Source organism: Taudactylus pleione, unplaced genomic scaffold (genome assembly GCF_031769625.1).
Source record: "Taudactylus pleione unplaced genomic scaffold, aTauple2 ptg000066l, whole genome shotgun sequence".
Taxonomy (NCBI): domain Eukaryota; kingdom Metazoa; phylum Chordata; class Amphibia; order Anura; family Myobatrachidae; genus Taudactylus; species Taudactylus pleione.
In genome coordinates, this window is record NW_028284468.1 from 7,614,759 (window position 1) to 7,630,943 (window position 16,185).

Sequence of the window (16,185 nt, forward strand, 5' to 3'; positions counted from 1 at the left end):
TTTGCAATCACACTGAGAGCCGATTTCACCTCTAGGGAACACACAGTACCCCTAGTAGTAGGGAACACACAGTACCCCTAATCTACAATATACCAACTATGTGTAACCTAGGAAACACACAGTACTCCTAGCTCTAGGGAACACACAGTACCCCTATTCTCACCAGAAATATACGTCAATCATGCACCTTTTCTGCGCAGAAAAGAAATTAAACTTTTTCTCAGATATGGCAGTGTGATTAAGAGACTTAAAACAATGTAATCACGCTATCAATACAACAATGCAATCTTAAACAATTTCTTTGAACACGTGGCAGCAATACCGGAAACACGTATACGTTATTGTGCATCTAGTCGCATACACAATAATGCGACTGATACACAAAAGCGCGGAAATAAAAATTACGCTATTTTGCGACTAGTCGCATACACAATAATGCGACTAACACACAAAACACGGACAGACAATAAAAGAAACCTTTCTCTCTTTTCCCCAGATTCCTAATCAGCGCCCCTTAAGATCACACAATAAAGGACATCGATTCCACAACACTGAATGGTAGCAGGATTTCTAACACAGTGCGTTCTTGCCTGCTTATGGTGCCTTCCACCCTTTGTTGCGGAATCGAGGACAGTTCGCTATTGTGCGAATCATGGTGGCGTGATATCAACTGCGAGCCCCCATCTATGAATACCCTTAAATTGCTTGAGAAAAATAATCGCTGTCTAGGCAATAATTGTGATTCCAAAGCACAAAAATTCGTATGCATTGAAAAAGAAAGGTACATGCTTTCATCTAACACAATTAGCGCAAAGACAATTAAATACAGAATATACGATACAGCCCAATACATACGCATGCGCACTGGTCCCAGCATACAGTCATCAGTCCAGAAGCCTGTGGTCATCCTAAGAGAATGGCTGTATACTAGAACCAGCATGCAAGCTATATACCCTCCCAGAACAAAGAAACCAGTTAAAGGATTTCCATTGGGTCTTGCTCGTGGACATTCTAGTACGATGCAGGTCATTGGACAGTTCATATAGCATCACTAGGGGTATGTCCCAGTTCCTCAGATGTTGCTTTGTGTGGTTTTCCCGCCGAAGAACTGGTTTAAACTAGTAAAAACACTTCATACATTTTCACATTCTGACCACTATTTTCATATAGTTCATATCTTGCGTACGCATGATGTGATTTCCTTGCGGGTCGAACCGGAAATCTGCAAATAAACAGTGGTTTAGAATGGTACCAAACATGATATGTCTACTAGCTTATATACCTTAAATATCGTATACCTTATATTTCACAACATAAGTATTTGCTAATAAAACCTCTAATATTTAGCTTTTAATGTGGAGGAACCTTTTTATAGGTTTTGGTATGTGTAAGTGTAAGGATATTGCGTGGAGTCGCTAATATGCATGGTGCACTTTATGTGTAGAGTGCTTTGATAAACAGCGCAACTGTTCGCTGTGCGTCTTGTATATTTTATGTTTTATTTAATGTGCATATGGGGTATGGTAGAACTTTTAAAAACATGCGGTAGAAATGCAGACGCACGATGCTAATAACAGCATATAGCATCGTACACAATGGTTTCATGCTGACAACGCAAGATGGCATCGTCAGGGGCAACACAAGATGGCATCGCCTGATATTAATTTAAGATCTGGTCTCAGCCAATCATCCGGCTTCGACAGGACATCAGCCACAATGTATTAAATAACTGCAGATTCCAGCTACAGTGATAAGTAAAGGTTACCCCTCATGTAATAACTTTTAATCTAATCTACAGGCTCCTTGGATACCTGAAGCTGTTGTACTATGTGTTAATATTCACCGGGATCATATCCCTCTTGTTCCATTTTCTGAATCTGAGCAAACTCACAAGGTGAGTGGTCTGAGCCAATGATTTGGAAAGAGCGGTGCGTCATATGTGAGAGCGAACTAAGGGCCTGATTCAGCAAGGAACGCATGGATGCAGACGCACGCAAATGGCTGATTGTTGCATATGGATAGTACTGATCATGCGCGAACTAGCTACTGCGATGGGAACTGCGTCTGCAGAGGCTACGCAGAACCGGAGCACAGTGATTGACAAGAAGTGCCATTTGTGGGGGTTGGTCGGGCAAACGCAGGCGTGCCTGCATTTTAGGGGCATGCATATTTAAACCCTTGCAGCGACAGACGAAGCTTGAGGTCTAGTTGCACGCAGGAAGTGGCAGAAATCCTGTGTGAAGTCAGGTCAACCATTATTATGCTAATGTGTTCGATGCTACAGATGTTTCCACTGTCTTTGTATAACAGGACGCACGTTAAGGGAAGTGGGTGGTATTGTGTAGTGCTAGGCGTCTGCTTATTCTGCGAGCGTATGCATTTATTAGCATATACTCGCAGCGGATGGGTGCGTGCGTCTGCATCGGTGTATTCCTTGCTGAATCAGGCCCTGAGAGCCATATTGATATTACACCAGATGAGATATATGAATAATACAGATGAGAATACACTGTACTAAGGAACATTGCTCACTGTCTACCAGCTCAAGGAGACACCTTTCCATAGTAAAGACCTACAGTATGTATAGAGAAAGATTTCAAATAAATAAATGGCACAGAGAGCTACTGTTTTTTGTTGTTGCCATACTTAGGGGGGGTAAAAACATCTGCAAAAAGCGATACGTATGTGTTGTCCTGTTGCGACACTTGGCGATGGAACCCCCACAGCTCTGCTAGGTGTGATGATGGGAATATATCTATATAATAAGCAAGGAAGCATGTCTGTGTCTGTCCTTTATGCATGGCCAGAGTTTTAGATCTAGCTCCACCAAATTTGGCAGGGTGGTGTAGTTTGACAAGGATTAGGTTTTTGCATAGGTTTGAACTTCGTCAGGGACACACACTGTCACACAATCCCTAAAAATGGGGACACTCTTAAATTACACTGGTTCCGGGGCTGGCTCAGTGGAAATTGCCAGTCTGTCAGAAACCTCTGCGAAAGCTACAAAAGTATCATTTTAACCTCACAGTCTGAGCAAACTATATGGGGGCAATTCAATTATTTTTTAAGCCGTTATAATTAATGGGCGCCCAGTGTTGCAATTCAATTGTTCTGGGCGCTCATTAATTATCGCCCTCTTCACCCGGGGTTTAGCCGTGTAAATCGGCTAATCCCGTCTAAAGTTCTGGTTAGGGCGTGCTAACTGCGGTTAGCGCACCCTAACCAGGGTGTTTCTCACACATTTCTGCTCGCACCTCCTGAGGGTACGAGCAGAAATGCCGGTGCCGGGGTCTATTGCGCCCTGATGGAGCAACAATTGAATTGCCGCCGGTTGTCTTAAAAAAAAAAGCTGCCGGCAAAACATATGAATTGCCCCCTATGACTTATGCATGTTCATATTAAATCCAGAGTTAGGAGTCTATTCACTAAGCCTTGGAGAAAGATAAAATGGAGAAAGATAAGTCCAAGCCAAATGGCTCTTGTCAGTGTACAGGCTGTGTTTGAAAAATGACAGAAAGGAGCTGATTGACTGGGACTTAGCTTTCTCCATTTTATCTCTCTCCAAAGCTTAGTGAATAGACCCCTTAGTCCTTTTTAAAGTGACTATATATATTAGTCAGCCCTCTCTGTTTGCATGCAGGGGCTTAATTAGAACTTTGTGGGCCACATCAGTGGCGTCACTATGGGGGTGCGGGAGATGTGGGCCGCACCCCCGGTATCACTCTTGGAGGGGGTGATACCAAAATGCCAGCTCCTCCTTAGTGACAGGAGCTTAGCTCCTGTCACAGAGGAGGAGACAAAAGTGTAGGCACTAGCCTCCGGGGACAGCCCAACATTACCGGGGACGCGGAGCATGTCCCTGGAGGGATCTCCCGCAAGGCTATGCCCCCTTTATGTAAGGTCATGTCCCCTTTCTGGACACGCAAAGCTCTGCCAAGCGAGGGGCATACAGGGTGTGCACCAGGTGTAACCAGACCCGGTGATGCCTCTGGGCCACATAGCAAGATCTCAAAAGGGCCCCCCACAGATTAAAAAAAACGCATGCATTTGCCCCCACACAGCCCATTCAGCCACACAGCAGTACCCCTTATACACATTATGCCATGGAGTATTAGTGTCCCTTATATATTATGCCACACAGTAATGCTCCTTACACATTATACCACACAATAGTAGTGCCCCTTACATATTATGCCCCCCAGCAACCTCCCCGTGTCCCTCCAGCAGCCTCTCACCTCCCCATGTGCCATCAGTAGCCAGTAGGTGTGGATTTGGTGCCACTCTGTGCCAGACTTGGACAAACAGTGCCGGCACAATTTGAATCTGGCGCCGGTCGAGAGCCAATCAGAGCTTGCGGACTAGCAGTCATTCAGGAGCCACCACTGCTGATTTGCTGCCGGTCTGCAAGCTCTGATTGCCTCATGACTGGTGGCAATGTCTCCTCATGTCTGCCTACCGGTGCGCCAGCTGTAATCAGCTGGCAGGCCAACACCAAATCAACACCGCTGAGACCCAGGCCCTCCTCAGTGGCCCTGACTGGACCAGTCCACCTTGCGTGCATGACTGGGTGCAGGGGGAGCAGCGGGCCACAGAGGCAGCTCGAGCACCATAGCAGCCACAACCCTTGCACACACGGTGCTTACACCACTGTTTGCATGCATATTAGCAAACAGTGGGATGCAGTGGACAGTGTAAGCAAATAATGGCTGCAGGTGTACTTCAGGGTCCAGTCTTCAGCCCAAGCAACGCAAGGTATCCCAGATAGTGTATGTGTCTATATATATTAGGGGTGTGCACCGGCCACTTTTCATGTTTTGGTTTTGGATCTGAATCTTTCTTCGTGTTTTGGATCTGGATTGTTTTTGCCAAAACCACACTTTCGTTGTTTGAGTTCTGGGTCTTGGATCTGTATTTTTTTTGGAAAAAAGTATAAAAACAGCTAAAATCACAACCTCAATAACATTAATTTCCACTCATTTCCAGTCTATTCTGAACACCTCACAATATTGTTTTTAGGCCAAAAGGTTGCACCGAGGTAGCTGGATGACTATGCTAAGCGACACAAGTGGGCGGCACAAACACGTGGCCCATCTAGGAGTGACACTGCAGTGGCAGACAGGATGGCAGTTTGAAAAACTAGGCCCCAAACAGTACATACTGCAAAAAAAAAAAGAGGAATTTTCCTTGGCCCCTCCCACCCTTATGTTGTATAAACAGGACATGCACACTTTAACAAACCAATAATTTCAGCGCCAGGGTCTGCCACACGACTGTGGCTGAAATGATTGGTTCATTTGGGCCCCCACAAAACAAGCTGGCAATTAATCTGTCCCTGCACAAACTGGCTCTACGGAGGCAAGATGTTGTCCTCATCCACCAATTCCTCACCCTCTTCAGTGTTGTGTACATCCTCATCCTCACAGAGTATTAATTCGCCCCCGCTGGAATCCACCACCACAGGTCCCTCTGTACTTTCTGGAGGCTGGTCTCCCTGGAAGAATTGATAATTCATTTTGATGAACATCATCTTCTCCACATTTTGTGGAAGCAACCTCCTACGCCTTTCGCTGACAAGGTTCCCGGCTGCACTAAACACTCTTTTGGAGTACACACTGGAGGGGGGGCAACTTAGGTAAAATAGAGCCAGTTTGTACAGGGGCCTCCAATTGCCTCTTTTTCCTGCCAGTACAGTCTGACATGCCTACTTGGATGCTGTCACCGATGTAATCCTCCACCATTTTGTCAATGGTGACAGTATCATATGCAGTGACAGTAGACATGTCAGAAATTGTTGGCAGGTCCTTCAGTCCTGACCAGATGTCCACAGTTGGTCCTGTCTGAACAGCATCACCGCCAGCGGGTTGCTTAGGATACCTAAGTTGCTTCCTGGCAGTCCCAGTTGCGGGAGAAAATGAAGAAGTAGCTGTTGATGTGTCACGTTCCGCTTCAGCTGACAGTGTTTTCACCAGCAGGTCTTTGCACCTCTGCAAGCTTGTGTCCGCTGAAAAGAGAGACACCACGTAGGCTTTAAACGTAGGCTCAAGCATGGCCAAAATGTAGTGGTCTGATTTCAACAGATTGACCCTCGAATAATGGCAAAGCGAATGAAGGGCTTCATCCACAAGTCACACATACCGAGTGGAATCTCTCCGTCTTAGCTCCTCCTTCACTTTCTCCAGCTGCTTCTGCAAAAGCTTGATGAGGGAATGACCTGACTGGCTGTATCTGAACTGACTTCACGTGTGGCAAGCTCGGAGGGCTGTAAAACCTTGCACAACACGGAAATCATTCTCCACTGCGCTTGAGTCAGGTGCATACCCCCTCCTTTGCCTATGTCATAGGTGGATGTATAGGCTTGAATGGCCTTTTGCTGCTCCTCCATCCTCTGAAGCATATAGAGGGTTGAGTTCCACCGCGTCACAACCTCTTGCTTCAGGTGATGGCAGGGCAGGTTCAAGAGTGTTTGCTGGCGCTCCAGTCTTCGGCACGCAGTCGCTGAATGGTGAAATTTTTCGGGCCACTCAAAGCGTCTCCTGCACGCCCGTCATTTTTCTGAAAATTCTGCACCACCAAATTTATTGTGTGAGCAAAACATGAGACATGCTGGAATTTTCCCAGATGTAATGCACGCACAATATTGGTGGCGTTGTCAGATATCACAAATCTCCAGGAGAGTCTAAGTGGGGTAAGCCATTGGAAGATGATTTCCCTCAGTTTCTCTAAGAGGTTGTCGGCGGTGTGCCTCTTACTGAAACCGGTGATACACAGCATAGCCTGCCTTGGAACAAGCTGATGTTTCTGAGATGCTGCTACTGGTGACGCTGCTGTTGTTGCTGCATAAGGTGATGCATCTACCCAGTGGGCTGTCACAGTCATATAGTCCTTAGTCTGCCCTGTTCCACTTGTCCACATGTCCATGGTTAAGTGGACATTGGGTACAACCGCATTTTTTAGGACACTGAGGACACTTTTTCTGACGTCTCTGTACATTCTCGGTATCGCCTGCCTAGTGAAGTGGAAACTAGATGGGATTTGGTACCGGAGACACACTACCTCGATCAATTGTCTAAATTCAACTGCACTAATGGCGGATACCGGACGCACATCTAACACCAACATAGCTGTCAAGACCTCTGTTATCCGCTTTGCTTCAGGATGACTGCTGTCGTACTTCATCCTCCTCGCTAAGGACTGTTGGAGGGTCAATTGCTTAGTAAAAGAAGTAGTGGTGTTCCTACTTCCTCTCTGGGATGATGAACGACTCCCAGCAGCAACAGCAGCAGCAGTAGGCGTAGCAATGCAGGATCCTCTGGAGGAATCCTGGATAGGAGAGTCAGTCATGCCAGTGACATGGCCTGCAGGACTACTTCTGATCCTGAGGAGGAAATTGACGAGGAGGGAGTTGACGGTGTGGTTTGCAGGCGCTTGGATACAACAGGACAAAGGGATTTAGGTGTCCCTGGGCTGCTTATGGTCTTAGCCACAGTTTATGAATGCGCTGCAGGTGACGTATAAGGGAGGATGTTCCTAGGTGGTTAACGTCCCTACCCCTACTTATTCCACCTTTACATACGGTACATATGGTAAGACAGTTGTTGTCCAGACTTAGATAGAAATATTTCCAGACCAAAGAGGTGGAATGTTTGGTTTCTACCCAGGCATGACCGTGATGGGATTTTTCATCCCACGGACAACAACTGTCTCCCCCGGTGCCTGATTTAAACAAATCACCTCACCATCAGAATCCTCCTCGTCAACTTCCTTCTCAGCGTCAGTTACACCAATATCCTGATCCTGTTGTACTTCAACAGTGACATCTTCAATTTGAATATCAGCAAGTGGACTGTGGGTGCTCCTTCCAGCACTTGCAGAGGGCATGCAAATGGTGGAAGGAACCACCTCTTCCCGTCCAGCGTTTCGAAGGTCAGACATCGAAACCGTCGCCACACTTGTACTCTCCATGGGGATTTGTGATATCTTCTTAGGATTAGAATACACAGTTCTTTCCTGTGCTTTTGCCAGCTTAACTCATTTCATTTCTCTAGCAGGAGGAGGGCTTCCATCATCATGTGAAGCTGAACCACTAGTCATGAACATAGGGGAGGACCTTAGCCGTTCCTTGCCACTCCGTTTCGTAAATGGCATATTGGCAAGTTTACTTTTCCCCTCAGACGATTTAAATGTATTTTTTAAGGTCATTTTCCTGAACTTTGCCATTTGGGATTTTATATGCCCTCTACTATGACATTGGGCATCGGCCTTGGCAGACGACGTTGATGCCATTTCATCGTCTATGTCATGACTAGTGGCAGCAGTTTCAGCACTAGGAGGAAGTGGTTCTTGCTCTTTCCATATTTTATTTTTATCAGACAAATTTTTGTCCTCCATTTATGTGATATTGATATATGTGCGGCTAAGGCGCACACAAACAAAGACATTTTTTATTTTTTTTATTTTTTGGAGCACTTTGGGGGTTACACCCTTCAACAGATGAGCCAGGTGGCTCTTGACTTATGACACAGGCGCACGCTTGGCGCTGCTACTTTGTTAATGCATTTCAGAAATCCGAACGCGCTCACCCCATTATATATATATATATAAAATCCATAAAGACCTGCACTCACTTCAATATGTCCATTATAGTGGGGTGCAACCACAAAAAAGATTGGGGTTCACATACTGTACATGTGAAAAAATAAATTTTAGAGGGAACTTACCATTTCAGCATAAAAAATGTTCTTTAATAGTTACATACCACCAGTGTCATACTATAGAGTCCGACGTTTCAGTCTGATGTCAGATCTTTGTCACGGTACAGCATTTGTCAAGAAGCCACAGCCATCAGAAATAGTCAAAGACAGGTCGGGTATGAAATCCTGGCTGTCGGGATGCCGCTGGTCACAATACAGACAGCGGCATCCCGACAGCCAGAATCCCGACACCCATAGGAAGTCACGGTAAGTATTTTACTAACCCCTAACCCACACTCCCCGGTGCCAAACCCTAACCTCCTTCCCTAGTGCCTAAACCTGACCTCCACCTCCCCCTCCCTGGTGCCTAAAGCTAACCTTTACCTCCCCACACCCTAATCCTAACCCTAACCCCGCTATCTATCCCCCCCAAGCACCCCGATACTTATCTTCGGGATGCCGGCGGTCGGGATACTGGTGCTGGGATCCCGACCTGCCGGTATTTTGCCTACATACCGTCAAAGACAATACAATAATAAACAATTTAAATAGAAACACAGGCATGTCTTACCAGGTGCAGTAGATCATAGCATTGCAGATTCCATATGGAGTGCTGGACCGCATGCCTTTTCCCAGCACAGCACTGGTCCCCTCTCCCCACCTCAAAGCATTTACCTCACTACGGGCTTGGACTGGGAGCGAGGTCTGCGGAGGGGCATCGCCTGCCGCTGCAATGATCTCCTTGGAGTCATCAGGTCCGGACTCCGGGTCTCCACTCTTCTCCTTAGCATTAGCAATGGTAGGGTATAGATCCCCTTCCCGCCGCAGCCTGCTACTCGCGGCCAAACTAATCTGCGGTGGAACTTGGGAGGTTAGTGTAGACCTCCCGGTCCTCGCCAGCTGGAGTCGGGGTGGGAGACAGTAGCACCCCGAGCGATTGCACAGCTTTCCCGCCCCTAGAAACTTCCCTGCTCATTGACGGGTCTCCACAGTATGTGTACGGGCGATTGACAGGCTGCCCGTACACATCACTGTGCTGTGCTGCAGGGCTGATCCCATGTCTGTGAACAACATTGTTCACAAACATATTGGTTGTACGCACCCGCCGATGTATGTAGATATATATGGGCCGTTCAATGGAATGGACAATATATTATTTATCAGTGTGTACCCAGCTTAACAGCAGCAGACCCAATAAAAACCTATAAGTATACTTTTGTTAATAAATGTATTCCTTCCTATAAATGTATGAGTACATTTTGATAACATTTTAATCAGTGTGAAAATATTATGAAGTATGTTTATTGACATTTCGGTACAAAGGGATGTTATCTCACATTGTGCTCTAAGCTGATTGGAGGCATTAAGAGCTACTTGTGCATTTAACCTGTGCTGAGCCAGGTTCTCCTCATTTTCATTAAGTGTAAAGGTCCCTTTTCTAGTATATTTAACACCTGATTTCAGATAGTGGACAAAAAAATGAAACACCTGTGTGATACCCCTTTCACTCAGAAAAGCAAATTCCCGGGTCAAGCATTTGGACCCATTAATTTGCGGATCAACACGGGTCCTTTTTCTGTGTGAAAGTGTCGACCCAGGTCGCAATTCCCGGGAATTTGACCCTGTTGGATTCTATGACCTCATCGCTGTGAGACAGTAATGTTAACCACTGGGCCACCATGCTATGCCCTCCACACGTGTAGTGAGGGTCATGTATACAAATGCTGGACAGGTCGATTATTGGGGCACATAAACTCACTAACGTGTATTGTGTTACCATATAATAACCTTCTTAAATACAATGTACTTCTAAAAATAAAGAAGCAGACAACAGTGCTAGCGTTTAAAAATTGTTGTCAATGTATTTTTATTTATTTATTTAAGTCATTACATTTTAATGAAGTTAATAATAATAATGGTGAAAGCACAAAAAGAACGCACAGGATAATAACAACTAAACAGCTAAAACAAAACACACACACAAGCCAAGCATTGGTGATCAACTCTCTTTTACCTTCAACCACACATCCAGGTGGTATAGCCATTTCCCGTCCAGGACAATTGGAAGTCGCCTTACTCCACTTCAATGAGAGCGCACCCACTAAGCCTAACTATTAACATAAACTAACTCCAAGTGCTGTTCTTTTCTGCAACCACAAACCAACCATCAGACATTCAACACACAAAACAAAAAGAGGGAGGGAGGGTGGGAAAAACTGGAACAAAGAGACAGATTTCCATACATCACTCCATTGAATACCCCATGACCACTTCCCATGAACATTTATTGGCTGCATAAGACCAGCTAAACTTAAAGGGGCATAGCCCAAACCTTATTAAACTGGCAACACTCAAATCAAATGTGGTTTAATGTCCCTCATGCTCAATTGTCAGCCCTCGTGCTTACTTTTGGCAGGAGTTAGTGACTTCACCCTATCTTTAAAATCCAATGGTGTCTAAGGTGTAAAAGTATCATCTGTAAGGCCAGGTAACGGTGCACAGAAGTGCTTAGTGTAAGGCCAGGTAACGGTGCACAGAAGTGCTTAGTGAAAGGCCGGGTAACGGTGCGCAGAAGTGCTTAGTGTAAGGCCGGGTAATGGTGCGCAGAAGTGCTTAGTGTAAGGCCGGGTAACGGTGCACAGAAGTGCTTAGTGTAAGGCCGGGTAACGGTGTACAGAAGTGCTTAGTGTAAGGCCGGGTAACGGTGCACAGAAGTGCTTATTGTAAGGCCGGGTAACGGTGCGCAGAAGTGCTTAGGGTAAGGCCGGGTAACAGTGCACAGAAGTGCTTAGTGTAAGGCCGGGTAACACTGCGCAGAAGTGCTTAGTGTAAGGCTGGGTAACGGTGCACAGAAGTGCTTAGTGTAAGGCCGGATAACAGTGCACAGAAGTGCTTAGTGTAAGGCTTGGTAACGGTGCACAGAAGTGCTTAGTGTAAGGCTGGGTAACGGTGCACAGAAGTGCTTAGTGTAAGGCCGGGCAACAGTGCACAGAAGTGCTTAGTGTAAGGCCGGATAACAGTGCACAGAAGTGCTTAGTGTAAGGCTGGGTAACGGTGCACAGAAGTGCTTATTCCAAGGCTTTGAGATTGGTGCATTATTTTGTGAAAAAACAATACAGGAAGCAACTGCGGATTAAAGTTCCAACCTGTGGAAGAAGTACAGTGCTGTATCTCTGCCTGCACAATTCCAGCCACTGACTCAGTAACTTGGAATGTTGCATGTTGTCCCAACACCTTACCCAGTATCTTTATACTGTTTTTACATGAACGGTAATGAAAACTACATTGACAAGGCAAATGTTATTGAACTTCCATTTATGCAAATTATACTAATTTTTACCCTCTGAAAAAGCTGCCAACATTTGGGAGTATACTGTCCACTTGTCCGAAGCATCAAACTACAAGGTTGCTCTCCAGTGCAGTCACTCATGTAGGTGGGCCCACACACATGCAGATAGCAATACTGCGATTTGCTGTCCATATCTAAAAGCATGCCTAAAAATAATCTCATTGATATTGTTCTCTGGCATCACACTGGTTTTGTCGATATACATGCACCAACCTAAGCCCAAGCTGCCAGTGAATGTAATACATGTAATTACAAGGTACGGGGAGGGGGAGGGGAGGCTCGTCGCACAGGCAAAAAATTTAATGTTTTATATATATATATATATATATATATATATATATACACACACACACACACACATGTACACATCTACGTACATGTCATATTGACAAACCACTATTCTCACAGTCTAATATAAAACATATTGGAATATGCTGAATACAGGAGGAGTGGCAGTGCTCACAAGCGTTAAATACGATACAATTCATGATACATAATCAGTTCCCACTACTGATTATGAATAATTAATTCATAGGTAAAAACTGCTGCCAACTGATGTGTTAATTATTAGGAACTCTATTGCATTATATATACAACTTTATATCTCTATTTGATTTTATTATATAGTCTTTGAATCTTTAATATATACTGTGTGTTCTGTATTTTGTATTATGTGTGTGTCAATTCGGTAAGAATATGGATATTTACTTTGTGTGACCCAATGTTTTACAAATTTGAAATAAAAGTTACTTTTTAGGGGTGTGTATATATATATATATATATATATATATATATATACATACACACACACACATACGCTTCCTGCCCCCCTACCAATTAGATTTAAGAGTGCTCACCAAAAGTTTATTTTCTTTTTTCTACCCTAGAATGTAATACACGTACATTATGTGATACGTTCTAATATCTAATATGTGCTGCCGGCTAACCTTGACATGACTGGACGTAACCTCTTTCTCTCTCACAGGTGTTCTGTTACTTTGAGTCCTGCACAGCCAGAGAACACAGCTAAAGCCAGTGATGTTACCTGGAGAAAGGGTGCCATAGTCAGGAGCCAACCTGATCATTTTGCTAACATTCTATTGCATAATCGTAATCCCTTAAAGGAACCACATGAACGCAGTGTGGGCGGTCGAGGAAATGCTCCTAATGTGAAAGTAATGGAGGAGAGAACTTGTCAGCCTCACACTCACATCTTCTTCCTGAAGACCCATAAGACAGCTAGCAGCAGCATCATGAACATTCTACTCCGGTTTGGAGAATCACACAACCTAACTTTTGCCTTACCTGCTTATAACATCTCACAGTTCTTTTATCCCAGCTATTTCAATGCTCATTATGTAGAAGGATTTTTCAGGACTACCCATAAACATTATGACATCATGTGTCATCACATGCGGTTCCTGCAGCCAGAGGTACCTTTCAACTGAAGACATGGTATTATATTATATACTAGTAGACTGATCTCTGAGTGGCCCATGGCCATGGGAATTATTATAACAACACAACTTTACTAGTGCGCTGTGTTGATGATGATTATATTATTATTCATTTTAATGCATTCTGTATTTGGTGCTTGTAGATAGGGTTTGTTAATATTTAAATAAATGCAGAGAGACATTGAAAGAAGTGGACCAGAGCATTCCATGTGTATAATTATTTGAAAAAAGGCCACAAAGTATAGTACAAAAAATAGGTGCAATTCCTGTTGAAGATGAGCAAATAAAGCTACTGTATATCCTTTCTATGAACAAACATTAGCTCTATATCCAAGACTAGATTTTTTTTCTAGAAGGCTTCACAGATGATGGTAGAGAAATCAAATAAACCCATTTATTATTATAAACTATACAAATATGACAATTGACATCAGGGAGCACCATTTGTGCCCTTACTTTTGTCAAACAATCCAACCTATATTTAGTCACATGAGCAGTTTGTTTGAAGGCAACAGGAGAAGTTCAGTTCAACTAAAGCGGAGTACACACTACACAATTTGTTGTGCAATCATGATACCTGCGACCACTCTGCCTGACCATCGTGTAGTGTATACACACAATTCATCGTTTGATGAATTCTGCGGATGCTTAGTCCCATCTTATGTGCTGGACATCAGAAGGCACGATGTGACATATGACACAGTGTAGTCACATTATGTAACGATATATCATGCCGTTGTCCTGTGAGCATTAGGACACGATGGGCCAAATGTAATAGGGTGAGAGTTTAGAAAAGTGAGAGTTTCTGACACTTTTTAAACGTTGCCAATGTAATAGAGTCCAAAAACAAAGTAAGAGAGTGAACTTGCATGAAGAAAAAACTCAACCAATGTGAGAGTTTACTGCTAAACTCTCACATTTTCTAAACTCTCACCCTATTACATTTGGCCCGATATGTCCATACACCGCATTGCTGGATTGCGGAGATGTGTACCCAGCTGAAGAGTAAATTGCAAATGGGGACGTAAGCAGTGTTCTGTCCTTACTTTACATCTTTGTGAGCGGGAGGAACAGCGGCAAGTGCTGAAAACCATCAGGGAGAGCAAGTACAAAAAGCAGATGAAGCAGTGATGACAGGGGCAAACTCCTACAGTACTGCAACATTGCACATGGTCCCAACTGTGGGAGTATATAAGATGAATGTACAGTAGCCTGTAAAGGCACTATGAACCTTTGGGGTTAAGTTCTTTATAGTATTTACAAAAGATGTGAAAAAAGCAGTTTGCAAATAAAATGATGAAAATTAAGAGAATAATTTGAGCTGTAACTCTCCACAGGTGGAAAAGGTAATGCCGGATGACACATTTTATTTCACCATACTGCGGAATCCAGTGTCACTGATGGAATCTTCATTCTCCTATTATAAGGGCATAGACATCTTTATAAAGGCTCCTAGCCTGGAAGAGTTCTTGAGAAACCCCTACAAATACTATAACAAATCAAGTCAATACAGCAGTTTTGGCAGGAACCTCATGACTTTCGATCTTGGTTTTGACCAAGATGGCATGGTAACACCAAAGTACTTCAAGCTGACCCGGCAAGCTGTAGAAACAACATTTAACTTGGTCCTAATTGCAGAGTACTTTGATGAGTCATTAGTACTTTTGAAAGATGCTCTTTGCTGGAGTTTTGATGATGTCCTGTCTTTTCCACTAAACCGTAGGAGCAGCACCAGCCAAAAAGTCATCTCTCTTGAAACTCAGGAGATGATCAAATCCTGGAACCAGTTTGACTGGCAGCTGTATGTCTACTTTAACAGTTCCTTCTGGAAACAGGTAGATCAATTTGGACAAGATAGGATGCAACGTGAGGTACAAGAACTTCAGAGGAGGAGGGGTGAGCAATCAGAGATCTGTCTAGAAGGTCAAGTGGACCCAAACAGAATAAAAGATAAATCTCTGCAACCGTTCCAGATGGGACTGGCCACAATTCTTGGTTACAACTTGAAACCAGGACTTGGAAAGGCTGACACTTCATTGTGTCAAAGACTTGTGACCCCAGAACTTCAGTATACACAACTGTTAAACAAGTCAGCTAAACGTAATTTTAGTATATTTGGGAATAGTTAAAGCCCACTTGCCCATAAGGCCATGAATTTTTAAAGTTCCCCTATAAATGCCCCCTCAATGTTTTTGAATTCACATGCAGTATATAAGTTGCACTTTACATGAAAATAATAAAACAAATTTTATTTTCAAAATAAGGATGTGTATATTAATTCGCTAATAAAATTTACCTTTTCAACATTTTGTATATAAAAAGACAAATGAAGAATTAACTTTATTTATGAGCACACAGCTACCACTAAACCTACAATAGCAAGTGGTTCCAAATGAAAAGCCAATCTTTAACGCAATAATGTAGCTTAGTGTGTGCCTCTCTCTTGGTGGTTGCGTAAACAGTCCAAGACCTATATAAGGCCGGTACACACTAGACTATGTGTAGTGTGTACCGACCTAGTCAGCGACGGATCCGGCTGGGGTTCTGGCTTCGGCAAATGCATACACACTTGCCGATGCCGGCAGCAATGGCAGAGATGGGGGGAGGGGGCATGATACATTCTGCAGCATGTCATCGCTAGCAACGTCCTCAGATCTTTCTGCATGTACAAAAGATCTGAGGATGTGAC

The 16,185-nt window shown here is 44.0% G+C and overlaps 1 protein-coding gene across 1 annotated transcript; it reads left to right on the top strand.

The window, feature by feature from the left end:
- The first annotated feature begins 1,540 nt into the window (after positions 1 to 1,540).
- LOC148534417 (galactose-3-O-sulfotransferase 2-like) lies at positions 1,541 to 15,659 on the top strand. The gene is made up of 4 exons (XM_088466790.1): positions 1,541 to 1,545; positions 1,799 to 1,894; positions 13,025 to 13,472; positions 14,834 to 15,659. Exons 1-4 carry the CDS (start codon positions 1,541 to 1,543, stop codon positions 15,623 to 15,625), a joined length of 1,341 nt encoding a protein of 446 aa, XP_088322916.1. The 3' UTR covers positions 15,626 to 15,659.
- Positions 15,660 to 16,185: the final 526 nt, after the last annotated feature.

What these genes read in the sequence shown, in the direction of transcription:
- LOC148534417 (XM_088466790.1), top strand. An exon ending in AATCTGAGCAAACTCACAAG is followed by an intron (nt 1,895 to 13,024) that starts GTGAGTGGTCTG and finishes TCTCTCTCACAG; the next exon opens with GTGTTCTGTTACTTTGAGTC. An exon ending in TGCGGTTCCTGCAGCCAGAG is followed by an intron (nt 13,473 to 14,833) that starts GTACCTTTCAAC and finishes AACTCTCCACAG; the next exon opens with GTGGAAAAGGTAATGCCGGA.